At 34.3% G+C, this 27,661-nt stretch overlaps 1 protein-coding gene across 2 annotated transcripts in view; it reads left to right on the forward strand.

Moving 5' to 3' along the window:
* The window catches only part of CWC22 (CWC22 spliceosome associated protein homolog), a 62,418-nt gene extending 35,830 nt beyond the window's left edge, over positions 1-26,588 (forward strand). For both annotated transcript variants that reach the window (XM_019969903.2, XM_019969911.2), the window contains exons 9-20: positions 1,488-1,623; positions 1,722-1,928; positions 2,022-2,084; positions 6,830-6,934; positions 8,533-8,614; positions 12,115-12,175; positions 16,728-16,805; positions 17,431-17,583; positions 19,110-19,237; positions 20,908-21,009; positions 21,109-21,329; positions 25,759-26,588. In XM_019969903.2, the coding sequence (XP_019825462.2) occupies positions 1,488-1,623; positions 1,722-1,928; positions 2,022-2,084; positions 6,830-6,934; positions 8,533-8,614; positions 12,115-12,175; positions 16,728-16,805; positions 17,431-17,583; positions 19,110-19,237; positions 20,908-21,009; positions 21,109-21,329; positions 25,759-26,327 (1,905 nt within the window). In that variant the 3' untranslated portion in view covers positions 26,328-26,588. The remainder of the gene's footprint in view (positions 1-1,487; positions 1,624-1,721; positions 1,929-2,021; positions 2,085-6,829; positions 6,935-8,532; positions 8,615-12,114; positions 12,176-16,727; positions 16,806-17,430; positions 17,584-19,109; positions 19,238-20,907; positions 21,010-21,108; positions 21,330-25,758) is intronic.
* Positions 26,589-27,661: the final 1,073 nt, after the last annotated feature.

The following is a 27,661-nucleotide window of genomic DNA, read 5'->3' on the forward strand; positions in this document are numbered from 1 at the left end:
CATCGTGTCTGACTCTTTGTGATCCTGTGGACTGTACAGTCCATGGAATTCTCCAGGCCAGAATACTGGAGTGGGTAGCCTTTCTCTTCTCCAGGGGATCTTCACAACCCAGGGATTGAACCGAGGTCTCTTGCATTGCAGGTGGATTCTTTACCAGCTGAGCCACATTTTAAAAATGAAAACAGTAAAATTGCTCTTGTCCATACTCACAGTTTTCCTTCAGATATGTATTATTTTTAAAAATTATATCTATAAATAAGAGGAAGAATTTTGAAGACAGACTTAATCTTATTTCTCTAACATTTAATAATATTTTAATTCTTTGCTACATGAAATTCTGGTACTCACTTTAAGAAACCTTTTAGATTTTAACCGAGTCATATTACAATGATAATTTTCTACTTAAGATCACAGAAACATAACTTTACATGTCTGTAAACCTAATTTCACAGACTATAACAGCACAGATATATTTCACTTTTTGAATATATATTATACTTGGAGATATTTTTGGCATTCACATAAACCAGTTAAAATGATAAGTATTTTGCATCTTCCAAACTGCGGTACAGGGCAGTATTTTCTTGTCCCTAATGTAAGACTGTTCAATCTTGCCTGTCTTCCCAAAATAAATGCAATGTTTATTTTTGATATTGTGCTAGATATGAAGAGGATATTTTCCTAAGTTGTCTCTCCATCTCAAGTAAGAGTCTAGTTTTTAAAAGGCATATGTATGGTCTTTTAAACACGCTTCCTAAGTCCATTTTCTTTTACAGCAAAGCTTCTCGATATACTTTTATTCCCTCTCTACTTGGTGGTGTTTATAAAATTCTAAACTTTGACCATGGCCAGTGTAGAGTTTGATTTAAATAAAAATAGAAGTATTCAAAACTGTCATTGTATGCTATAAACTATAGAAAGAAATTTTCTGAGAAAACTAGTATTCATGTAATTTAAGAACTGTTTGCTAACAGAATTGCTGAGAGAATGAATTGTGAAATGGATATAGAGTTGTGATCATGGAGGAGGATATTATAAAAAGAATCATGTTACTTTTCTTCATATAGTAGTTATGAAAATATCTCAGATTAAAAATTAATAAATGACTTTAACTTCTATTTTGAGGTTAATTATGACATTTCTTAAAGATAATGTATCTTTCTATTATAGAGAGTATAAGAGGAATATTTCTGCTAGAGATAAATCATCTAGTTCTATCCAGTAGAACTAGATGTAGTAATCCAGTATCCAGTGTAGTAAATTAAGATTTTTGGAAAAATCATCAGGAAATTCTTTGCAGATGCATAACGGAAGTGAAAGAAAAATTGTATCCCATATTTGGAGTATTTTTATGTACATTATGAAACTTTGCTCATCATATGTACAATACCATCACTGTAAAAACTAGACTTACTAATTTTTAAAATTACCATCAGTAGTAGATTAATACAGGTGAAAGCATTTTGTATGTCTTCTTTCTATTCAAGGCTCATGAAGTTTTATGCTTAGAAATGCTCACTTTGCTTCTGGAAAGACCAACAGATGACAGTGTTGAAGTAGCTATTGGTTTTCTTAAGGAATGTGGTCTCAAATTAACACAAGTGTCACCAAGAGGGATCAATGGTAAATATATATCCTTGGTTTGAGATTGAGCTTTAGTTTGAGTATTATTATATGTAGTGCTTTGTGTTTATTTTTATTTTCTTTGTGTTTAACTTTAGCTATATTTGAACGGCTTCGAAACATTCTCCATGAGTCTGAAATTGACAAAAGGGTTCAATATATGATTGAAGTGATGTTTGCTGTAAGGAAGGATGGATTCAAGGACCACCCTGTTATCCTAGAAGGACTTGATTTAGTGGAAGAAGATGATCAGTTCACCCATATGCTTCCTCTGGAAGACGACTATAATCCAGAAGATGTTCTTAGTAAGTCAGGGGTGGGCATTGGGAAGTGGCATACAAACAAATGTCAGTATCGAAAATAAACACTAACTTAACTTGTGTTTATTTATTTTTGAGATGTTTTCAAGATGGATCCTAATTTTATGGAGAATGAAGAGAAGTACAGAGCTATTAAGAAGGGTATGTAGAACTTTAAAAAATAATTTCCTTTTAAAAGAAGAAGTTTACTTAATTGTGTGATACTGATAGAATGGTATAGATCACTCTGACCCCTGCCTACTGGAATCTTTGCTCTGTGAAGCCATTCTCTTTTCACCGTTTGCCCATGCATTATTTTTCTTTCTAGTGCTTATCCATGGTGTTGTTGTTGCTGTTGTTTAGTCTCTAAGTCATGTCAGAATCTTTTGCAACCCTAGGACTGTAGCCCACCAGGGAAGTCCTACCCATGGTATTACTTTTAAATTATTTAACTCATTTTCCTTCTCCTCTTTCTCTATTTAATTATGTAACTCTTCAGCTTCATCCCTCTTAAGAAATATCCATGTATTACAATGGCCGTTATTTAACCTCACTTCCAGTTAAGAGTTGCTGCTTAAATTGCCACCAATTTAGTATTTGATTAAGTGCTATACTGTGTTATAAAGTTCTACACTTCATTATTTCTTGAGGGCAGATTTATATCTTTCTGATAAAATCAATCATGGTAGCTTAATATACTTCATGGATAAATTGATTATTATCATTTGAACATCATTAGTATACCATAAGCACTGTTTGTTTAGATAATGGTTTGTATTTTGTTTCTGCCATTACTAGCTAAGACACCTAGAGTAAGTTACTTTTTTGATACAGGAGTAAATGTTTGTGTAAAGATAAATAAAATACAGTACTTTGTCTTACCACAGAGCATGTATTTAGACACTGTACTGTTTTTTTTTAATGTGTGTCATTATTTTTCTACTAAAGCTAATATTCAGAGCTACTTACATCATTCTAATATATAATTATTTATATTATTTTACGTATTATAATTCTATAATAATTTTATAAGTTTATTTTCCTTGAGTTGTGATTTTACCTAACAAATACTTACAGCTCTGAAAGCTCCTCGGAAGAGAGAGCAGAGATGTAGAACTCTGTCGTTGCTGCATTCTGTGCTTTAATCATTCTTAGAAGGAGAATGTTGAAGGGGAAGTAAAAGTGTAAGAAGCTTCCCATTTTATACATTATCCTAAAATCTGGTACAATAGGGACATGCCAGATTCCTTTTTCTCTAATAAATTTAGTTTCCAAACATAGAGAAACCCCTTCAATCTATTTTGTTCTTTTCGTATGAATTTCTTTTTCTATAGTCTCCCTGCTATGCAAGCATGCTAAGTTGCTTCAGTTGTGTCCGACTCTGTGCAGCAGCCCACCAGGCTCCCCCGTCCACAGGATTCTCCAGGCAAGAATACTGGAGTGGGTTGCCATTTCCTTCTCCATAGTCTCCCTAAACGATACCAATAATTTTGTAGAATTCTTATTATACCTGGTATAGAGGTTTGTTTTTTTTTTCCTTCCTTTTTTTATACTTGGGAATTCCCCATCCATTTCTTTATTAGGTTCTTGGCAGTTGGCCAAGAAAGTAGTATTTTTCTTTACTATAGCATTCCTTAAACTCTGTGGTCTCAAGATCCCTTTATACTCTTAAAAATTATTGAGAATTCCAAAGAGCTTTTGTTTATGTGGGTTATATCTATTGACATTTACTTACTAGAAATTTAAAGGGAGACTATAAAAAATACTAGGTCATTTCAAAATAACAATAATAAACCTAGTACATATTTGCAAAAGTTACATGTTTTTATAAAAATAATTATGAACAAAGAAATTTAAGAAAAAGAATGGTATGTTTTAAATATTTTGTGCAATTTAGTGTCTGGCTTAATGGGAAAATTGAATTCTCATATTGCTTCTGATTTTACTCTGTTGCAGTAGGTTGTTTTGATTGAAATATATGAAGGAAATTTAACCTCACCATAGACATGTAGTTGGAAAGGGAAGAGTATAGCCTTTTCAGAATTATAATTGTGTATATTTCTGTTTAACACTATTCCGATTAAATATTTAATAGCTAGTAGTTTCTAATGATTTGATTGCACTGTGAAACCTGAAATTACATCCATTAATGTTCCTATTTTGTTAACATTAAAATCTGTTGGCCTGTCACTTTGAATGGATCTTTTACCCAAGCATGATTTTGTAACATGTTTCCTCAGTCATTTGGAAAATACTGATGCACTAAGTTATTCACATCTTCCAAGTATTAACGGGTTAACATTATCCAAATTAAATTGACACATTAATATATTCTCAAAAAATCACATTTATTCATATTACCACCTGTCTTTATCAGAAAAATCTTAATGTTTTGGGAAGCTGTCAAGCTCATAGGAATAGATACGTGTTTTCCAGAATTCTGATATTCTCTTGAAGACTCATTTGATGATTGTGGCAAATATCTGAAAATAACTGTTGGTTATTTTCCTTGAAATAACAGTATTACTTTGTTTATATTTTAGAAAATATCTGGTAAATACCTAATAACTCTAGTTTGTTTGCCATTTTTTAAAGTAAAAATGAAAAATATAAGTAATTCATCTTGCACCTCTGTCACACAAGTGTTTTTCCTTGAGATAACCATCACCATTGTGCATTTGTCTTTTAACAGAAGTGCTGTATATAAACTTCGTATTTTCTTACTCAAACTACTATAAATGCCAATACTCAAGGGCTAAGACTTAATGAAATTAATAATTTTATATTTTTTCTTCAAGGGCGTTCTTAAATGAAACTTTTTTCCTACTACATTAGTGTGGCAGCAAAAAGTACAATGAGTGCTTGTGCAGCTTGATACCTTGATTGTGCTCAGGATGCAGCAGGTTTTAACTCCTGTTGCCTTTGCGTCTTTATTTCAGATGTCAGCACAGTGAAAAGGCAGATAATATTTCGGTATTACTATGAAAATAGTTTGACCTACAGACGGCTCAGATGTTAAAGCATCTGCCTGCAATGCGGGAGACCTGGGTTCGATTCCTGGGTCGGGAAGATCCCCTGGAGAAGGAAATGGCAATCCGTTCCAGCACTCTTGCCTGGAAAATCCCATGGACGGAGGAGCCTCATAGGCTACAGTCCATGGGGTCGCAAAGAGTCGGACACGACTGAGCAACTTCACTTTCACTTTCACAGACCACCTGGCAGGTCTCAGTGGTTTCCTCCAGGATTCACAGACTATACTTGGAAACCACTGCTTTATTTAGTTAATAAAATCCAGTTGTCATTGCCTAAATGATTTTAGTAAGTAGATTCTAAAGTGAAGGGATAAGAGAGGATGATGTAAACAGCTAGACAATCCATTTGACCTTCATTCTTTCATAAAGTGTTCTTCTAGAGTCGGCATTAAAAAAAATGACCGCGGCAGGAAGTGGGCACAGCTTTAGTAATTAGCACCTTAGAGTGACCTAGGTGTACTTGTGTTTTAGGTCTTACAGCATTTGGGAAAACAGCAGGAGTGCCGGTCTTCCTCCTGTTGAATACTAAATAGTTTCCCCTTTTAAAGGTCTGTCTGAACCACATTATGTAATAATAAACTAGACACTGCAGATCATTTCTTGCAGTCACATTGGTTAGAAATATTCTTGAAGAGATTTGTATGTCAGCTAAGGGCTGAATGACAACTCTCCACTTTTGTAAAATGACTTGTTTCTCTAGTATGTGGGTTTATGCTAACATTACGTGTGACTCCTGATTTATACTATTTAGTTAAATATAAGGAAATTAGAATTTTCCTAAAAATTAGTTGGCCCAAAACTGTATTAAAATCTGTCTGATTATAATAAAAATGCAAAGAGGGATTGTTGGCCAGGTTTGTAAAATCTTTTGTCAGACTTACGGAACACATACCATTGGGCAAAATATGATTCTAGTTTTTGTCATTTATTACTGTTAACATGATGATAGACCTCATGTAGTCTTTTACATCACAATTTTGAATAGTTCTGAATGTGAGTTGTATTTTAAGAAATGACAGTCCAATGAAGTGCTTATCTTTCCGGTTTTTTTTAAAGGTCTTTAGACTTCCATTTCTATTGCACATATGAAAATTCTATCAATTAATTATAATGTTCTACTTAATAGGTATACATTTTAATAAAAGTCTCACTACTATTTAAATTTCATTCACTACCTAAATATGTTAGTCACTCAGTCGTGTCCGGCTCTTTATGACCCTATGGACTGTAGCCCTCCAGGCTCCTCTGTCCATGAGATTCTCCAGGCAAGAATACTAGAGTGGGTTGCCATTACCTTCTTTAGGGAATCTTCCCAACCCAGGGATTGAACCTAGGTCTCTCTCATTGCAGGCAGATTCTTTACCATCTTAGCCATCAGGGAGTGAATACTAAATTATGCTTTTTTTTTTCTTCTGTCTTTTTTGTCTTTCAGAAAACTTTCTTAGGCTATATTCTTGTTTTCTATTGCTCATCTTAGGTTTTTATAATAGACTTATCTTCTTGGTGATGAACTAGTAATATTTTGACTACATTCTCCATTATGCTAATTTCTCTTCCTAATTTATCATTCCAGTGCTCCTGCTCTTTTGGAAAACCTTCATCTACTTTTTCTTTGTTCTTCTCATCCCTTGCTTATTTCATGGCTGCTTTCTATCTGGCAGAAGAATTATACTTATGGTTTTCTCTAGTCTAATTAGTTATAATGCCCTCTGAATACCTAGGTAGTAACATGAGACCTGTGTGATCATCTTTGTTGGCTGATAAGCTCTTACACCACTGTGGGTTGTAGTGAACTGAGAATTATCTCCCCAGAATGAGGTACGTTTATATCCCTTGCTCATTCATGTTTTCCTAAACTTAACTTTGTTCTTTTAGAAATTCTTGATGAAGGAGATAGTGACTCAAACACAGACCAAGATGCTGGAAGTAGTGAAGAGGAGGAGGAAGAAGAGGAGGAAGAGGGAGAAGAAGATGAAGAAGGTAAAAGTGTAGCTGCAAATAAAATTGTAAAATATACTCCCAGAATAATCTAATGTGATCCTCTAAACAGTGATTCTTTATCTGTGGAGTATTGGGAGAGATGCTGCTGTTACTAGTGGGTGAAAGCAAGGACTCATAAACATCCTATGAGTCACAAGATTGCCCCTCACAGCAAAGTATTATCCAGCCCAAAATACCAGCATTGGCAAGGTTGAAAGAGCCTGCTTTAAAAGTATGAAACAAGGAAATTCATTTTTTAATACCAGCATAATTTAAATTTGATGTTTTATGACTTTGATTATGAACTATGAAAAAGGTGCATTCATGTTGAGTACATGTGATTTATGTTACTATGGCGTGAATGTGACAGATGCGAGTGACTAGATATTTGCTCTTCATTTTGGAAAAATAGGTTGGGGAAGCCAAAAGCTATATTTGTACAGAAGCAGGCATGATGTCCTTCCTTTTCAGCTTTGATGATATTATTTCATAGGAAAATAAGCTCAGAACTTTACTTTGGTTAAGTCTCCATTAAAACACCAGAATATATATACACTGGTCACTATTTGCTTATGTTACATTTTTGATGTCCAGAGCCATGTTAGGCATTACTGACAGAAAATATTAAAAGTATAACTTTCCCTTTTAGGGCATAATATATTTTAGTTCTGTCTTAGAGTATAGTAGATCTTCTACAGGGTAATTTATAAAAATATGTTTAATTTTTTCCAGTGTCTTTTTCATTTAAAATGTCTCCTAACCAAGTTAACATTTAACTATAGAATTTGTCTTATGTGAAAATACAGTTCAAATAAAAACTATTAAATGTTTATAAAGTTTTCATGCATTAGATAAGATAAAACTTTAACAAATATTCATATTTGTATTGGACCCATCCAACCTGTCATAATGATCTAATGTTCTCTGAACATTTCTATCCATAATTTATAGTTCTTCCAAATCAAGATAATTGTTTATAAACATAGAAATAATGTTTTCCCTAAAAACAGCTTAAGTGTGGCCTTTTATCATGTCTAAATGAGCAGGTAACCCAGAAACAAAAATAGTTTTCTTGGTTTGGCTCTGGACTCCTTTGAGCTGACAAAAAAACTTATTAAAATACTCTGCTGCTGCTGCTAAGTCGCTTCAGTCATGTCCGACTCTGTGCGACCCCATAGACAGCAGCCCACCAGGCTCCCCCGTCCCTGGGATTCTCCAGGCAAGAACACTGGAGTGGGTTGCCATTTCCTTCTCCAATGCATGAAAGGAAAAGTGAAAGTGAAGTTGCTTAGTCATGTCTGACTCTTAGCGACCCCATGGACTGCAGCCTACCAGGCTCCTCCGTCCATGCGATTTTCCAGGCGAGAGTACTGGAGTGGGGTGCCATTGCCTTCTCCAATTAAAATACTCTAAGATATGGCAAAAGACTAGAAATAGTTATGTTGAATTCTATAAATATCAATACTAACTTACACTATAGAAGAGAATATTAAACTCATAAATTCTAAAAAGATTATGAAAACATTACTATAAAGGGATACATTTTCAGTTCTTCATTTATTTTTATAGTTTTATAATTTTGTTATGTTTAATTTCAGGACAAAAGGTGACTATTCATGACAAAACTGAAATTAATCTAGTCTCATTTCGTCGTACCATTTATCTCGCTATTCAATCAAGGTAAGATACAGTAGCTCAGTTGATCCTAATTTTTGACAGGGGATGGGCAAGAAGATGGGATTGTTAGAATCTGGTGACAGAAAACTGGATACTGTTGCAGGGATTCTCCAACTGCTTGCCTCTCCTCCACCATCCCAAGTCCCAGAGTGTAGATTTCTACTGTTTTTAGGAATCTACAGGAGCAATTTGTCTTTACTTTTAACTGTTTCCTAATTAAAATTTTTTTAAGTTATGTCATTTAGTATAATTAAATATTACTAACAATCTGAAAACATTTCTGTATTACAGAGTTCGCACAGTATTGTGTAGTGGAAGTTTAATGTTTTATTTTTTTCTAATTTGCTTTCTAACTCTGGCTCTAAGCAGAGAACCTCTTGTGATATTTGGACACTGATTTGTTGTGCAGATGGAAATGAATGTGAATGGAGGTAGGAAGTAGACTTAGGAAGGTTTTAAGGACTCTGAAGTAATATTAAGCAAGAACTGCTATGATGTCATGAAAACAACCTTTTCCCTTTGAAGGCTGTGAGGTTAGTTTTAAAGAGAAATAAATGAAAATATTAAATGCTGAGTACATCTGTTTTCAGTGGGAATCAACCTACTGATTTAGTGGGCACCATGTTTTTATTTTACAGTGGAGAAGGAATATTTTCCCTGTTTTGTTTTGTTACTAAGTTTTTTATATTTCCATTTACTATGATGTAATAGCAAAAATGATTCATAAGTAGGAGTCATCTTGTTTTCAGTCTGTCTGAAAAGTTTTTGGCTTAGATTCATCTTCAAAAAGAGAAATGTTAAACAGCAAAACGTTAGTTAGAAATTTTTTTGCTTTACCCTTATGTGTTTCTTGGCCTTTCACATGAAAGAAAAAAACTAATATTTTCTTATACAAACTTAAAAGTGGATAATGAGAAATTTTTGTTATAAGTAGCTATTCTTAGAGTTTTAGAGTTTGACCTTTTGTTTGTCCTTTTTAAAGAAATTCAATGCTGATCAGTTGTAAAGAGCAGATTCATTGTTTTAATTTTGCTGTTAACATTAACTTTGAAGAGTCACAGTGGAGCTCTTTGCATGATTATTATAAAGAAACTTTATTTTTTAGGTGATCTAACCTTGATAATAATAACCTCTGAATCACACAAAAATGTTAGAAAAACTAAAACACTAGACAAGTGACCGACACTGAAATAAGTTCTACCAATTCTAGTAATAGTACAATAAATACTGTCTTATATGTTATTTGTCAAATGTTCTCAGTCCCTAAATGCCTAGTAAAAATAATTTTAGGAAGTAAAGACAACTTTGATAAAAAGGTATTTAAAGGACATGGTTGGGAGACTCAGGTAATGGGATTATAAAACATAAAAATGTTACCAAACAAATATTCTAGATGCATAAGTAATATTGTTGGTCATTAAAACAGCTAAAGTGGTTTATTTTTTTTAAAGCAACAGTACTCAGTAGTAATGATGATTTCAATTAGATACACAGAAAGATTTTTGGTGGAAATTTAAATTGGTGCATTCCTTTTGGAAAGCCTTTTGGTAGCATGAATCAGTGGCTTAGTTTGATTGCCATTTGACCCTTCTTTTTCATTATATTTCTTAAAGAAATACATATTGGCAGAGAATTATACAGAGCATTATTCAGTGCAAAAGAGAGAGAAAAATCGTATTGCTCAATATGAATAATCAAAGTGTTTTCATGTTTAATGCCACTATTAAAAATTAGGTTAATGGAGAATTACTGGGCAAGTGGTCTGATTTAATGTTAGTTGGGGATAATAATACAGAATATATGGCATCATGCTGATAGCATTATCTTAATTGTATAAGTATGTGTGCAGGTTCTAGAAATAATACACTAACATATCAAAAGTGATTATTTTGAGAGGAGGTTAGATTATTTATATAAACTGTTCACTTTTGGAAATCTTGTGAACAAAACCAAGTTCTGGTGACTGAACTCTTTGGGGATTTTATTTTTTAAATTTTCTTTCCTTTTATACTTGTTGACTGACCTAACCAATACTCTGATCTTTTTACTGTTCTGGCTCCTTAAACAGTCTTCTTTTATTTATGCAAACATTGAACTACATAGTTAACTTTGCTATTAAAAGTTGGACATTCCGGGTTGTTCTTGGTTTTAAGTGATGTTCCAGTCTGATGTTGTATTACTGGAGTAATGTCCTTAACAATTTGAAGTTTCTTAATTGGAGACATCAACAAACCATTGAAAACTGGCATTATATAAAATCTATTTTCTTTACCCTTCCCTCAGTCACTGTTAATTCTAGAATATGTTTGGTTTAAAATAGCAAGCAAAGTTAATAATTTCTTTAATATTTACATTTAGTGCAACTTCAAAACAATTATGGTAGGGAGTCACCAAATACTTTTCAAATAAAACAAGAACAAGGAAAATACTGTCATACTTTCTCTTTGATTCTTCACTTATTAGACAAAAGGAAAGTTGTAAAAATTTTCCATGAACTACTTGACTTGTTTTTCAGAAATTATAGGATTTTTTTCCCAAATACTGTTTTTTAAAGAATAAAAACTAGAAAATGTCACATTTTTTAAAATACTTTTTGGTATTGCTGTATTATTGAAGTTCATCAACTACGGTTAGCTATTTTAATCTTAGTTCTAGTTATTATTTAATATGACATGTTATGAAAGCTCTTTCTTGATAGATTTTTTTTCTTTTTTTTTTTAATTCCATTCTACAATCCTGAATTATTACCCTTTTGTGCTTGTGAAACCCAATAAGTAATAGAAGCTGAGGATTACTGATGAACTATAAAACTAAATTCATTATCATTATTTTTCAGTGGGTGATTATTTTATATTGCTGTTATCAAAAGATACTGGCATTATTCCTGAATCAAATTCACACTGAGTTTGATAATTCTCTAAGCAAAGCATATTGAAGATATTTTTCATGCAATTTATATGAATGTTGTACAAAAACAAATTATTTTCTTTGTAAATGATTTTAGTTATTTATTATTTTATAATAACTTTTTATATAATATAAAAGCCCTATGTTTGGGTATGAATCAAGATAACTTGTAAGTGTGGTGATTAAGCTCTGGATGTCATGCTGGGCTCTTGAAACATCTTTTACCTCTTCCTAACTTGGATCAGGGAGAAATGGAAATATTTAGCAGTATAAAAGATTTGTCTGCTTTCCATGTCTATGAATTTGTACATTCTGGACTTTTTATATAAATGGAACTATGCTATATGTGGTCTTTATGTCTGACTTCTTTCACTTAGCATCAGTCAAGGTCCCCCATGTGATAGTATGTATCAGTACTTAATTCTTTGTAGAGTTAAAAACCTTATCTTTTTTATATATACAATATAGTAATATGAAAATATAGAAGAAAATTTTTAGAGAATTATTAGGGTAAGATTCTTATATATGAAAGAGTGCTACAACTTAAATATGCTGCTATTTTTAACCTAACTATTGTGACCATTTTATCTCTACAGTTTAGATTTTGAAGAATGTGCTCACAAGTTGCTAAAAATGGAGTTTCCTGAGAGTCAAACAGTAAGTTAGTACTTTTTTTCTATTAGGAAATATATATATATATGTTATAAAATATATATATGTATGTTATAAAAATGTTTAAGATAGTTAATAGGTTTCATGAAATGAATCAGTAACTCAGTGCTTCATATACACTGCTCATTGCAGTGATTTAAATGAACTGCTTGTTTGAGCTGTGAGAAAAGGAGGAAGTTTCTCTGAACCACCACACTTTACATAGGTTTCTGAGTGGTTGCCTATAAATCAAATTGTGCCTTAAATACAATAGGAAGTTTGTTCTTTAGTGAAGTACCTGGTCCATCTACTTTATGCACTAAAGCATTCTTTTGTCATAGAAGCAAAGGTCACCATACTTGTTGTTACATTACTTGAATTGGATATAGAAGAACCTGTTCCATTTTTTTTCATTCATTAATTCATTTAACAAAACGTATTCAGCATATATAGAGAAGGAAATGGCAACCCACTGTGTATTCTTGCCTAGGAAATCCCATTGACAGAGTCTGAGCCTGGTGGGCTACAATCCATGGGGTCGCAAAGAGTCGGACAGGACTTAGCAACTGAGCACATTCAACATATACTATATGTCAGGCTTTCTGTAAGGTGTCAGGGATTCAGCTATCCATAAAGTACATTTTAGCCCCCTCTTAGCCCATGGGACTCATAGCCTTATAACTCAGTACATACACTTAACTGTTCAAAATATCATGGAACCCTAATACCAAGGGTAATAAAGGTTAGATTGAAAAGATTATCTTAGTTTTTGTTTTTTTTTTCCTAATTCTTTCCTTATGTATATTGCTCCCTGCCCATCTATATTTTGGATGCTTGAAATTTGAAGCAAAGGCTTTTAGGGTTTGGTTTTTCACATCTTGATTTACATGTAGTAGACTCAGCACAGGTCCAGAGTGAATGTATCAGCTCTAATAGGCTGTTTGATTTCTGGTTCTAAAAGATCGTGACTGTCTGAACTAAGTTAACATTACATGGAAGTCCTTTGACTTAAGGCCTTAAATATGTTCTGTTACAGGGATTGGCATACTGTGGCACAGGCCCACTGCCCATTTTTGTTAATAAAGTTTTATTGGAGTGCAGCCTTACCCATTGGTTGGTGTATTGTGTGTGATTGATTTTGCCCTATAGCAGCAGAATTGGCTAGTTGCAGCAGAGAATATACGGCCACTAACAGCCTGAAATATTTGCTGTCTGGTCTTTTCCGGAAAAAGCGTCCCAATCCTTGTTTAAGAATGTAGATTAGTTCTTGAAATGCCATGGTATGGAATTTTGAGACGAGATTATTTTTTGCAAATTAAAAAATTTATTTTTTCCCTCTTAAAATTTATTTATTGATATACTAATAATAGTGTCCTTATATGTATTATGGGTATACTTGATGTATTGTCATTAGAAGGGAATAAATTAGTGAATTAACCTTTAAAATTATCAGTGAAACTAAAGTTGTGGTATGATCTTGTCACATTATTTGCTGAATATAATTGTTATTAAAAATGTTATTAATGTGGAGGATAGTTGTTCTAGAACTTAACTTCACTGTTTTTTTCTTGAAACCACCGACCAGAATATTTATTTTTCCCTCATATCTGAAGGATTATTTGCTAGATAAGATCATTCTTGCTAGAAATTTTTTTTTTTTTACTTCATGTCGAATATGGCTTTTCACTGTCTTCTGGCCTGTAGCATTTGTGCTGAGAACTTCAACATACTTTGATAACATTTGGAAGACCATCTTAGTGCGTCTCTTTTCATGCACTCAAAAGACTCTCCTAAAATCACTATGATATTTAATTAAAATATTAAAACATTTAATTATTTTATGCCACAGGGAATAACTCTTATAATTGCATTTAGTCTCAGGGAGAAACTCATTTGTTTTGCAGGTTGTGCTGACTTTATTAGCAATGCTATCAGCGTATTACCATGTTATATTGCTTAAAACCTGATTAAGTGTTACGTTATTGTAAGATACAGTGTTGGTAGAAGTTGAAAATGCATTTTAATATATTGAATTAGTGTTGTGTGGCAGAACTCAGAAAAGGTTATTTAGGTTTTTTTGGTACTATATTAAATTTTGACAAAGTACATCTCTTCAGAACTTAAACATATATAAACATTTTAATTGAGGCAACTTGTGACTAACCTTTAAAAAAAATAATAATCTAGCAGTATAATTACATCTAAAAATAACCTTATATTGTAAAGAGAAGCCTTTCATTAGATAGTTTTATAAGTAGATTATCAGCTTCTCGAATAATACTGCCCAATAGAACATTTTGCATTGATGAAAATATTCATATTCTTCCCTTTTTAGTACAGTGGCCACTATACTGGTCACATGTGGCTTCTGAGTATTTAAAATGTGATGTATGACTAAGAAACTAAAATTTGAATTTTACATAATGTTGACTAATTTTAATTTAAATGGCTATGTATTGCTGGCCACCACATTGGCCAGCACAGTTGTAAAGTGTTCCATGCCTCTTCAGGGTCCCCCTTCCTTCTTGCTCATGGATCAGTCAGTTCAGTTCAATTGAGTCACTCAGTAGTCTCCAACTCTTTGCGACACCGTGGATTGCAGCGTGCCAGGCTTCCTGGTCCATCACCAACTCCCGGAGCTTGCTCAAACTCATGTCCATCATGTCGGTGATGCCATTCAACCATCTAATCCTCTGTTGTCCCCTTCTCCTCCTGCCTTCAATCTTTCCCAGCATCAGGGTCTTTCTCCAAAGAGTCAGTTCTTTGCATCAGGTGGCCAAAGTATTGGAGTTTCAGCTTAAGCATCAGTCCTTGCATTGAATATTCAGGACTGATTTCCTTCAGGACTGACTCGTTGGATCTCCTTGCAGTCCAAGGGACTCTCAAGAGTCTTCTCCCATACCATAGTTCAAAAGCATCAGTTCTTCAGCACTCAGCTTTCTTTATAGTTCAACTCTCACATCCATACATGACTACTGGAAAAACCATAGCTTCGACTAGATGGACCTTTGTCGGAAAAGTAATGTCTCTGCTTTTTAATATGCTGTCTAGGTTGATCATAGCTTTTCTTCCAAGGAGCAAGCGTCTTTTAATTTCATGGCTGCAGTCACTGTCTGCAGTGATTTTGGAGCCCAAGAAAATGAAGTCTGTCACTGTTCCCATTGTTTCCCCATTTATTTCCCATGAAGTGATGGGACCAGATGCCATGATCTTCGTTTTCTGAATGTTGAGTTTTAAGCCAACTTTTTCACTCTCGTCTTTCACTTTCATCAAGAGGCTCTTTAGTTCATCGATTTCACCATAAGGGTGGTGCCATCTGGATGTCATCTGGATAGTGTAATCTGGTGGTGCACATGGAGATTTCCAGTAAATGCATATTGACCTAATTTTTAAAAATATAATAATTACATATTAATAGATTGTATCTCATTTTATCAGAGGACAAAAATGTCAGAATTCCTAATTGAAGTATAAAGGTAAAAAATAAAAGTGAACTGAAAGAGTATATAGTATATTTTATAGGCTTGCTTTCTGTTTATAGAACACAAATACATTACAGTTAATGTATTTATAAAAAGTTACTTTTAAACTTTCTGATAAGAAATGTTTTGTAGAAAAAGATCTTTAGTCAGTTTAGCAGTACTCAAAGTTAGGGTTTGGGTTATTCTCTTTTTCACTTTGTCTCCATTGATTTGTCCATATTTCCTGAGTTTCTTCATCTATGAGATTGCTGTAATTGATACATATTTCATTAGGGTTATTTCAGGAATTAAATAATATTTATTCATTATAAGTAATTTGTGATGTTGGTATTTCCTGATCTTGGATTAACTCTTGCATTTCGTAGTTCAACAGAATTTTCACAAAGGAGTTTTCAAGACACAAAAATAAGTGCTTGGACAGTGTGTGGAAAGAGCAGTTATGGAATGATTCCATCTATTTATTTAGATTCACCTGTGGACAGATCTATATGCGTAACATTTATTTTGAAGTGTGGCTAAAAATCTTAGCCACAAAGGTCTTTTTTGTTGTTGTTCTTTTAAATATATTTTCTTATCAACAAGGCGGTCATTATGTTAGCATTGACGTTGTGCCTATTTTATCCTCTGTAAAGATTCACCATGTTTTGCCTTTTCCATATTAACAAAATATATTCTTGATAACTCGGTTTAAATGTTGTATTGGTGGTCTGTATTTAAAAGATTTCTGTATAGAATCTTTTAGAATGTGATATATTTAGTTTCTTTTTGTTGATGTATCTGTTTCCTTTACTAGGTTTTCTTGAAGTGGCTCATACTTATATGAGTTTAGAATTTTTTAAGCAGTCTGATTAGCATAAATGACATGGAATTTCTGTTAGCCAAACAGAAGACTTTAAAGAACTATAGTCTTGACATAGATTGAATTTTTTGTTTTGTCTTCATAACTCAACTTCACAAAGTTTTATGTTTTTAAAACCTTATTTAAAAATTCAGGCTATCTTTGTCATACTGATAAATTATCACACAGCATGGATTCATTGTGTTTTGAATCATTAATGTACTTTTTTTCCAAACAGAAAGAACTCTGCAACATGATACTTGATTGCTGTGCCCAACAAAGGACATATGAGAAATTTTTTGGCTTATTAGCTGGGGTGAGTTCCGACCTCATTTTTCATGTTGGATTTTGATGAAATCACAAGGGTAATTCTGAACATGAGTATTGTGAATTAATGGGTCTGCTTTGTTGCCTGGTCTAATATACTAACATATCTTTGCTGAAAACAAATCGTTCTTTCCTTCCACAGTTTTTCCCCATCTCTGTAGCTTCCTCCCTTCCCACTTCCTGTTTGTAGTTCTTTGATATTACATATCATTCTTCCAGAACTTTGAGGCATTCCACATGCTTTGTAATAGTTTCCCAAAGAGAACAATTAAATGCTGTCTTTTCAAAATTTCACAGCAGTTTCTGGTCAAGTACATGTTCAGGCAACATAAATAAAGCATGAGCTAAAATAATTTTTTGAATCCAAACTTAACCCATGGAGAAGTATATTTATTTATCTTATATAAATGTGTGTATCTGTGGTCAGCCATGTGTATAGCTTTGTTTTAGCATATAAATCCCAGGTAGATAGGAGTGGTATAAATTAACTTCTTTTTTAAGCATCCCATTATACAACAAAGAAGATTGATATTATATACAAATATTTATTAACTTTTGATTGAATAAAATTAGGATTTAATATGGTGTTGACATTTTTATTTTTAATTTATTAGCGGTTTTGCATGCTAAAAAAAGAATACATGGAATCCTTTGAAAGTATATTCAAAGAACAATATGATACCATCCATCGCTTGGAAACAAACAAATTGAGAAATGTTGCTAAGATGTTTGCTCACCTTTTATACACTGATTCACTTCCATGGAGCGTAAGTAGATGAGTCAATATTTGTACTTCTTTCCTAATCCCCTGTTATTCCGAAATAAATATTATTAAGTATAACATAGCCATACTTTTCCAATGTAGGCAGTATACTTTAAAATGACATGTGGAGCAAACATCTACTATAATGGCACTCTTTGAGGTTATATTCATGTAACGTGGGATCAAAAAACTAACAGTGTTTGAATGTAAGAAATAACATTTTGAATGATATTAATAGTCTAAACGTTACAATGCTTTTTGAAGGCGATACCTAGGAATGTTTTCAGAAAAAACATAGTTTTTTATCTTATCCGTGAGCATTCATGTGTGTGCATGCTCCGATCCATGTACGGCAGAGTTTGGTGGCACATGATCCTTTGAGTTACTGCCTGTTTCCTGATGGAGTAACTGTCAGAAGTTCCTCTGGTAAGGGCAAGAGAGAAATGACTGTTCTGGCAGGATGTATTTTTCTTAGACAACACTGAAGTTGGATAAGTGTTTGGGAGGAGTTCCTGTAGTCATAGAACAGGGAAAGATACTCTCGATGGGGAAATGTACACTGGGTTGGAATTTGAACTGCATTCCCTAAGCTGCCACTTAATTGTACAACTGCTGTTCATTCAACACCATTTGTTTAGTCACCAACTCTGTGCCCAGAAAGAGACACTGGGCTTCCAAAATGAATTATATATGGTCCCTGCTTTCAAGGAGTTAAATACCGTATAACAGAAGAGGTAAGATGCCCATGGTAGTAATACAGAATAAAAGTGGTAGATTAGGCTGAAGGAATTGAAAAATTCGAAAGAAATTATATCCAAGAAGAAAGAGGATCATATTGTAGAATACCACAGCCCAATGGTAGAATGAAACAACATTGTTGAGCTTATAAACGTTGGACACATTTTGTAATACTTTAAGTACTAAGTGTGTCCTAACCCTGCAGGCTATTAAACTTTTTTTACTTTGTTTTTTTCTTCCTTCTCTGGGAAAATGAAACGGAAGTTTTAAAACAATTGAAATAGTAAGCTTCTGGAACACATGATCCATTAAAAACTGGAGGTTGCTTTTACTTTTTTTCACCCTAAAGTATCTCTTTATGAGCTTCAGTTTTGAAGCCCTAGTCTTACTATTCAGAACAAGCCATCATTCTTGGTCTTTACCCTTCTCACGTACTGTATGCACTGGACATACAATGTGATAACATCCGTCCAGATAACTAGGTTTTAGGAGCTAGTAATCTTAGCATTATATGCTAAAGCCAATATTCCTCCCTGCTATAAAAAGCACAGTACTCAGGAAAGAGAATGAACTTTACTTCTGTAGCATCTTAACATTTTGAAAATTTGTATAGAAAAGCAGTCTTAAACTTTCCCAGGTACTATCAGCGTAATGGAAGATATTTATAGATAATTCTTATTGAAGATAACAAATTATAATTTCAGGGGACACTGAAAGTTAGAGATATTGGTCACTGTGTCTTACCATTTGAATACCAAAATAATAATGTCTTTTTTTAATTCTCATTTTCAGGTTCTTGAATGTATAAAACTGAGTGAAGAAACCACTACGTCATCCAGTAGAATTTTTGTGAAAATATTTTTCCAAGAACTGTGTGAATACATGGGTCTTCCTAAACTTAATGCAAGATTAAAGGATGAGTAAGTTTATTATTAAATTTTAAATTAAGCACTTTTTATTCTTACTTTTATTCTCCTACTTTAGCAACCCTAAGTCTACTCTTAGTTGTAAAAATAAGTCCTTAGGACATTCTGTCACTACTCTGACTCTCATGTTCTGTGTGACAGGGGACAACATGAAACTTTTAATGGTCATTTAGTTCAAGTAGAGAAAATGCAGATTTCATGCCTCTTTTAATTTAATTAGAACATGCAAAATTATTTTTCCATACTGATTGGAATTTTCCAGTAATGAGTATTTGTAGTTTTATTTCATTTTTACCCTAAGGTTGAGGCTTAGAATGATAATGTTTTATTATCAGTGGATAATTGTAAACATATACTGGTGAAGGTCAGTCCTATAAGTCGTATAATTGTTTAGATTATTATGCTGAACTCAGGCTTTGTTCCAGGACTACTTTGTAATCCCTATCCCAGCTCTCTTTCTTGGCAGGTATTCAGATTGCCCATTACCACTTACATTGACTTCTACTCCATTCATACTCCTGAAATCCTTTCAAAGTTTTCTCAGTGATCATCTGCCAAATCCCCCAGTCCTGTACAGTCCTCATGCCTCTTGACCTCTTGGTCTCACTTACACTATTGACCACTTGCTCACTGACACCTTACTTTATTCTCATTCTGCCTTGCTCCTGCCAGTCTCTCTTCTTTGGCCTGCCTCGCTTATGTTCGCCAGAGGTCTGTCCTGAATTCTACATGCTCTTGGCCAATCCATTTGCTTCTCTTAGCTTCATATACTTACTTACTGGTCCTTGTCTACTTGCCAGGCTCTGGGACTCCTTCTCCAGCAAGATGTATTCTGGCCACTCAAACATTGCACAGCTTATTAAACATAATAGTAAGCTGATTCATGCTCCCTTACCTCTGTTTCCAGAGCTGGGAATTCCTTCTCTTGTTCTGTCCAGCAAACTCTTAATCATTCTTCTTATATTGTTACCTTTTCCTATGAAAGATGGTTTTTCCTAACTCTGCTGCTTAGTCCACTGAGTGTGTCACTCAAAACCACGTGATATTGCTGTTTTTCTATTTGTTCCCCTTCTGAGAAACAGCGATTCCATAGTCTTCACCCTTGATTTCTCTTGACTTTTCCCCTTCCGCGTGCCTTGCACAGTACTGTGTAGACATGCGTGTGTGTGTGTACAACAGAAGAGGGCTTTTTTTTTTTTTACTTTTCTGTACATACACTCAAATATAAATACACATATGTATCCATAGATTTATATGTGTTATATACGTATATCTATTCTGACTATATATGAAAGTTTTTTTTAAAAAACCTCCTCTCATATAATTATAGAAATCAATTTAATTTCTTTATTTTGTGCCGCACCTCGTGACTTGCGTGATCTTAGTTCCGCTATCAGGAATGAACCGGGGCCCCTGGCAGTGAAAGCACTGAGTCCTAACCAGTGGACCGTCAGGGGAATTTCTGGAAGTCAATTTTAGTGAACTGTCACTTGCCCCTACTCATGTCATTAGATAGCATGCAGCCTGACCTAATCGGCGATTTTTAAACCACTTACTTATATTTCATTTACTAATTTAATGTATAGAAATTCTGAAAAATGTATGAGGATTTTGCCTTTTTATCTCCAAGCATTCTGTTCTCTTTTGTTCATTTTCTTTTTCAGAACTCTACAGCCATTCTTTGAAGGATTATTACCCCGAGATAACCCAAGAAACACTCGATTTGCCATCAACTTCTTTACTTCTATTGGTCTTGGAGGTTTAACGTAAGCATTATTATCAGAGTTTATTCAACTTACTTATCTCAAACTTACCTCACAGTTCCTTCGAGGCAGAATCTAACAGTGGGTTATGTTTTTAATTAGGGATGAACTGCGTGAGCATCTCAAAAATACACCAAAGGTCATTGTGGCACAAAAACCAGATGTTGAGCCAGATAAATCCTCCTCCTCTTCAAGCTCTTCCGAGTCCTCCTCCTCAGAGTCTGACTCCTCTGCCTCTGATTCAGACAGCAGTGACAGCAGTTCAGAGTCTTCTAGTGAAGAAAGCGATTCTTCATCCACCAGTAGTCAGAGCTCAGCCTCAGGTACTGAAAGTCATTTATAATTGATCGTGCTCTTTTCTAACAAGTATGTTGCTGGTGCTGTTTACAAGGGAAGAGAAAATTTGATTGCTTATTTATTTTAGAGTTCACTTGTTTAAAAGCCACAATTAATAATATAAATGATCATCTATCACTGTTGCAGTCTATACTGAATTCAATATTTATAATGTTAGGATTATCTTTTGGAATCCTTTTCATCAAAATGAAGATACTCCGTTGGCAAATATTTGTCTGAGTGCTGACTGAAATGCCTTTCGTAATATCTGTCATCTGCTTTGCAGGAGCTTTCCTGATGGTTGTATTTTAAAGAAATTTTAATTTTTTTAGTATTAACAGTGAAGCCCTTATGTTAGTAATTGACACATACCACATATTCAGTGCATGTCTTATAAATGAACAGCTGTGTAAATTTTCATAAACCATATCCATGTAGCCAGGACCCAGAACAAGAGCAGTCAGTACCCCAGAAGCCTTCCCTTGTTCTCTCCCCTGCTTAGTACCACTCCTCCCATCCATTGGCTCATGGCAACTCCTGTTCTGATTTGCAATTCTCTAAATTAGTTTTGCCTGTTTTTAACTTTGGAATTATGTATTATGAACTCCTTTATGTCTGGTTTATCTTTCAACTTTATGTTTGTCAGATGCAGCCATACTATGGCATTTAGTTATTTTTCATACATTCTCATTGCTGTATAGTTTTTCAGTATGTACAAGTGTTTCATAGTATATTTAACATTTATCCTTTTTACTCAATGGAAATTTAAATTTATAAATAGTGTTTCCATGAATGCTATGATACACATCTTTTGGTGACATATGTGCGTATGTGTATACACATTTCTGTTGGATATGTTCCTAGAGGTGGAATCCCTGGTTTGTAGGGTGTGTGTAGATACTGCTGAACAGCTTTCCAAGTGGTTATTCCAGTTTACACTCCCACCAGCCATGGATGGGGCTTCCCCAGTGGCTCAGCAGTAAAGAATTTGCATGCAGTGCAGGAGCTGCAGAAGAGGTGGGTCTGATCCCTGGTTTGGGAGGATCCCCTGGAGGAGGACATGGCAACCCACTCCAGGATTCTTGCCTGGAGAATGCCATGGACAGAGGAGCCTGGCAGGCTACAGTCCATAGGGTCACAAAGACTTGGACATGATTGAAGCAACTTAACATCCAGGCAGCCATGTGTGAGAGTTGCAGTAGCTCCCATCTTCACTAATGTTTTAACCATCATTTTCATTTTAGCCATTTTGGTGGGTATGTGGTGGTATTGCATTGTGATTTTAATTTGCATTTCCTTGATCACTAGTGAGGCTGAGCATCATTTTGTGTATTATTGGCCATTTGAATCTTTTCTTTTTGTTAAGTGGCTGTTCTAAGCTTTTTGCCTCCCCCTACCCTTTTTAAATTATGTTGTCTTTTCTGTTTATTTATAAGTGCATTTATGTATTTTGGATGTGTCTCTTTTGTCACATGTATATATTGCAAATAACTAGCCCTGTTCCTGTCTCTTAAGCCCTGTGAGGCAACCAGAGCTCTGCTGGTTTCTTCCCTCGGCAGCAGCCCTGAATCAGCAGATGCTTGCAGGAAGAAGGTGACATCAGCTCACTTCTCTGTGGTTCTGCCTTCTCTTGAATCTTGGCCCTTCTAATCCTCCTTTTGTTTTTGCCAGCTCACTGGTGTCTTCTTTACTTTTTATTTTAAAATAATTTTGACTTATAAGAAGGTTACAAAAATAGTACAGAGAATTTCCATATAGCTTTCACCCAACTTTCCCTAATGTTAGTAGTATCTTCCATAATTATAGTTTAGTTATCAAAATCAGGAAATTAACATTGGGAAAAGTCTGAATTTCACCAGTTTTTCCACTGATGTCCCTTTTCTTGTTCCAGGATCCTTATTGGCCTTTAATTGTATTTCTCTTTAGCCTTCTATATAACCCATGATAGCTTCTCTCAGGCTTTCGTTGGTTTGAATGGCTTTGACCCTTTTTAAGTCCTTTGGTCACTTACTGTGCACAGTCTCACTCAGTGTGAATATCTGTCTGATGTTTTCTCATGATTAGAAGGAGATTATTCATTTTTGGCCAGGATACCATAGAGATGATGTGTTATTCTTACTGTGCCTTACTGAGATGTTGATAATATTGATATGTCTTATAGGTGATACTAACTTGAATCGCTTGGTTATGGTGATATCTGCTGTATTTTTCATGGAAACCGTTTTTCTCTATAAATTACTGTTATAGGAAGATAATTCAGTACGATGCAGATCTCTTTCTCCTCTTTTAGTCTTCTATTTTTGCGCCCATCTTTGGATCTTATCTGCAACACTTGTTACTATAATGTTTGCCAAATGGTGGTTTTTCTATTTGTCTCTGTTTTTCTGCATTTAATAATGAAATTTCTCTTGTAAGAAAGAGTTGTGCCCCCTGCATTTATTTATTAATCGTGTTACATATATCAGTGTAGACTCACGGATATTTATCTTATTCTGTGAGTTAAAGTCCAGTGCCATCATTTATTTTCTTGTTCATATCATTTCAGCTTTGGCAATTAGAAGTTCCTTCAAGTTGACTTCTGTGTTCTTTTGACACACACCCATCCTTTTTTTCTTGAGCGCTTACTTCCTTAGAGCATCTCAAGTTGTTTTAGATCTTTAATGCCATTAAATAGCAGATTTTAAGCTTTTATTGGGCATTTCTAGTTGTTTTCAGCAACATTACTAGTCTTTCACAATCTTCTTCATCTTCCTTGGAAGAGGAAGTGCTGTAGTAAAGTATTTTTTCAAATATGCCATTTTCTAAAAAGGTCTATGTTGTTTTCCCCAGGGCCAACTCTGCTTTCTTTCACCATAGTATCTTAATTTAAATAAGAGAGAGTCTGATTGCCCAAAATGCATGTCATTTCTTGTTTTTTTAGTGTGTATTTCAGAGACGCAGCACTTGTCCTCACAGCCTTATTAGTAGGTTAGTCAGGCTAGTCTTTACACACTTGTTTCTCTTCAGAGTGTTTTACATACTATGTGGCATCCAGAATTAGGGGACTCGGTGATTTATATTGTTAGAGCAAGACTCCATTTACTCACAGGAAGTTTTATTCTTAAGTTGAAATATACTAACATTGTTCATTTACCATTCATCTCTAAAGAATTTGTTATTTCATGGTATCTGTTTTGAGAACAGATGATAACACAGCATGAACTGCTGCAGTAAGGAAGCTTGCTGATTCAAAATTAATTTGCCTCATCATACAATTTCAGTAGAGAGCTTTCAGTTTTATTAATAACATATTAAATAGCATAAAAGCAATATGAACATATACCAAATTAGAAAATTGTAAAGCAAACACCAGAGAGGAAAATGCATATTACTGTAGGGCTCAGGTTTTGGTGTCAAGAAGCACCAGGGGTGGGATACAGAGGGTCAGAGAGAGGCGTTGATTCTGCACAGAGCCAGATGGTTTCTGCTTGGGTAGCTGTAGTTCAGCTGAACTGCTTGATAGGAACCAGAGAAACTGGTCCTTTGTGGCAAACCAGGACCCATGGTTTGCCACGGGTAGGCATTTGGCAGGAGAAATAGACGCTGGTACATTTGAGTGGAGGTAGGACAAAGATAGGCAACTTTCCACCTTTGACAGAAATTGTGGTCTTCTCAGTACTTTTGATATGTACCCAAAGCAGATAACACAAAGTGGCTAAATGTGTTTTATAGCTTAAAATGGGTAAGATATTTCATTTTAATTAATACTTATATTTGTGGACAAACCAATAAAAGAAAAGTTTCAAAGCCTTGGAAGAGTTTTCTTAGCAATCAAGCCTTTGTGGCTCTCATAAAGCCTATGCTTAGATTCCATCATAGCTTCTCTTTGCATAGTTACTACTTCTCTGGTAGCAGGACTGTTATTTTTGTAGGCAGAGGTTTGTATTTGAAAAATATGTATTCCTGTTTTTACACAAACCCAGTCATCCCATTCACCCCACCTTTTAGGAAGTGATGTTGCTGGCATGTAGGATCATTGTATTTTAATTACGTATCATATCTGACATTATATTTCATATGACATAATGCATATGGGCTGAAATTTATGTTTTGGATAAAATTTGTAAGTGCAAATGTACCACTTTAGTCACATCATTAAAACTTTTACATTTCCTATATACCTTATTTAAAACATTTGTTTAAGGATCAAAGCAGTTACTTCAGTAACTAATGTATTATATTGTATATTCTTAAAAATTATATTTTTTGTATACTGTTCTGTCATCAGATTTTGCATTCAGTTAATTTGATTCTTCTTCCAGTTTGTCTGAATTAGTAAACAAACCTATAATGTATAAATAAATATGATTTTTTTTCAATTGTGAAATTAAGATTAAAATATAAGCTAACTAACTATATTTCATTTTACACATGCAGCTAAAAATGTAAGAAAGAAGGGGCATGGGAACCACAGAAGTAAAGAAGTAGATAAATTGATCAGGAAACAAGAAATAAATGACAGAAAACAAGAAGAAAGGAGGCCAGAGCATCGGCACCAGGAGACAAGGACTGAGAGAGAAAGGAGGTCAGAGAAACCCAGAGAGAGAGACTCAAGAGGCTCTGGAACAACATACACTTCAGACAGAGGGATTCCTTCTGCGAGAAACAGCTGCAGCAGAGCCGTGCATGACCGAGACCAAGAAGCACGCGTGGATTTGGCACGTAATCATGGAGATCCCGAAAAGAAAAGGGAGAGGAGAAATTCTTTCTCTGAAAATGAGCACAGACATCGAAACAGGGACAGTGAGAATTTTAGAAGGAGGGATAGATCCAAGTCAAGAGAAAAAAATAAAAAACATTCAGGTTCTAGAAGCGAGGACGATAGGTATCAGAACGGTGCTGAGAGGCAATGGGAAAAACCTAGCCGATACTCTGAACAATCCGGAGAATCAAAGAAAAGTCAGGACCGGCGAAGAGAAAAGTCTCCAACAAAGCAAAAAAAATAATTCTGCAAAATCACAGAAACTGAACATGCCTTATATTCAGTTGCAACAAAGTATTTTTTACATCGATTGACAAACTTTGTAGAGAATTATTGTATAAAGTACTGGTTTGTATTTGTACATTTAAAAATGTTTTCATTTTAATATGTTTTATAATTGATACGTCTCAAGGCCTTCTACAAAAAATTATTTGAGAAGTTTCACCAGAGAGGGTTATAATTCTTGCCTATATTTTGTTAATAAAACAATCAAATGCTCATTGAATTGATGATTTTTTTATCAACAATTTTTTTTCTGATAATGTTTCTAATTGTTTATTGAATTATTATAATGAATTGTTAGTGACTTTTTATTTGTAACTGAAGACCAAAATAGATGAACCTTTTTAAGGTTTTTGCTTTGTTAATGAGATACTATAAACTTTTCTTAGGAGTCTTGCTTTTTTTAAAGTAGAGGAATTATTTTATTTTATGTCTTTAACAAAATATGTATGTATAATTTTTTTTCAGAAGTGTTTCAGTGAAGCTAGGTGTGTGTTAGTCTTTAAACAGATACATAGCTGTCTTATTTAAAAATTAGGACTTTTCTCATTGATAACATTTCTTTCTGGACTGTTAGGTTAACTTTTAATTGAAATTCTTTGTGATTAGTGCTTTTTCTCAGCCTTGAAGTTCTATCACTGTTGGTAAGTTACTATGTATTTAAGTTTTAATGTGGATTAATAGGTTATTGGAAAACATGCAGTCATGAGAAATATAGGCAAGACCAACAGTGAAATAATTTTAGTTTTTTTATAAGAATTTTAAGGGTTGCTATCCTTGTAACTCTCAGCAGTTACTGTGTGACCATATTATTTATTACTTTTGAAATAAAGCCTCTGAAATTTTAGATTTGCTGACATTAAACCACATTTAGTAAATAAGCTATTTGTACTTGCTCACCTTAAGAGTACATAAAATCCGTTTTAGCCAGTGTCCAGATTCAAGAATAATCTTAAACCATTTAAAAAAATCAAACTATTTTAAAGTTTGGCTTTTGGGTATACTCCGATTTATTTAAGAACTTGAGTATAGGGGCTTCCCTGGTGGCTCAGTGGTAAAGAATCCGCCTGCCAGTGCAGAAGATATGGTTAGGTCCCTGGTCCAGGACATGCCACGGAGCAGTTAAGCCCGTGTTCTAGAGCCCACAACTATTGAGCCTGTGATGTGGAGCCAAAGAGTGGCAACGACTGAGCCCACGTGCTGCAGCTACTGAAGCCTAGTGCCTAGAGCCTGTGCGCCACAATGCTCAAAGCCTCTGCAATTAGCAGCCCACGCACCACGACTAAAGAGCCTTGC

Source organism: Bos indicus, chromosome 2 (genome assembly GCF_029378745.1).
Source record: "Bos indicus isolate NIAB-ARS_2022 breed Sahiwal x Tharparkar chromosome 2, NIAB-ARS_B.indTharparkar_mat_pri_1.0, whole genome shotgun sequence".
Classification (NCBI taxonomy): domain Eukaryota; kingdom Metazoa; phylum Chordata; class Mammalia; order Artiodactyla; family Bovidae; genus Bos; species Bos indicus.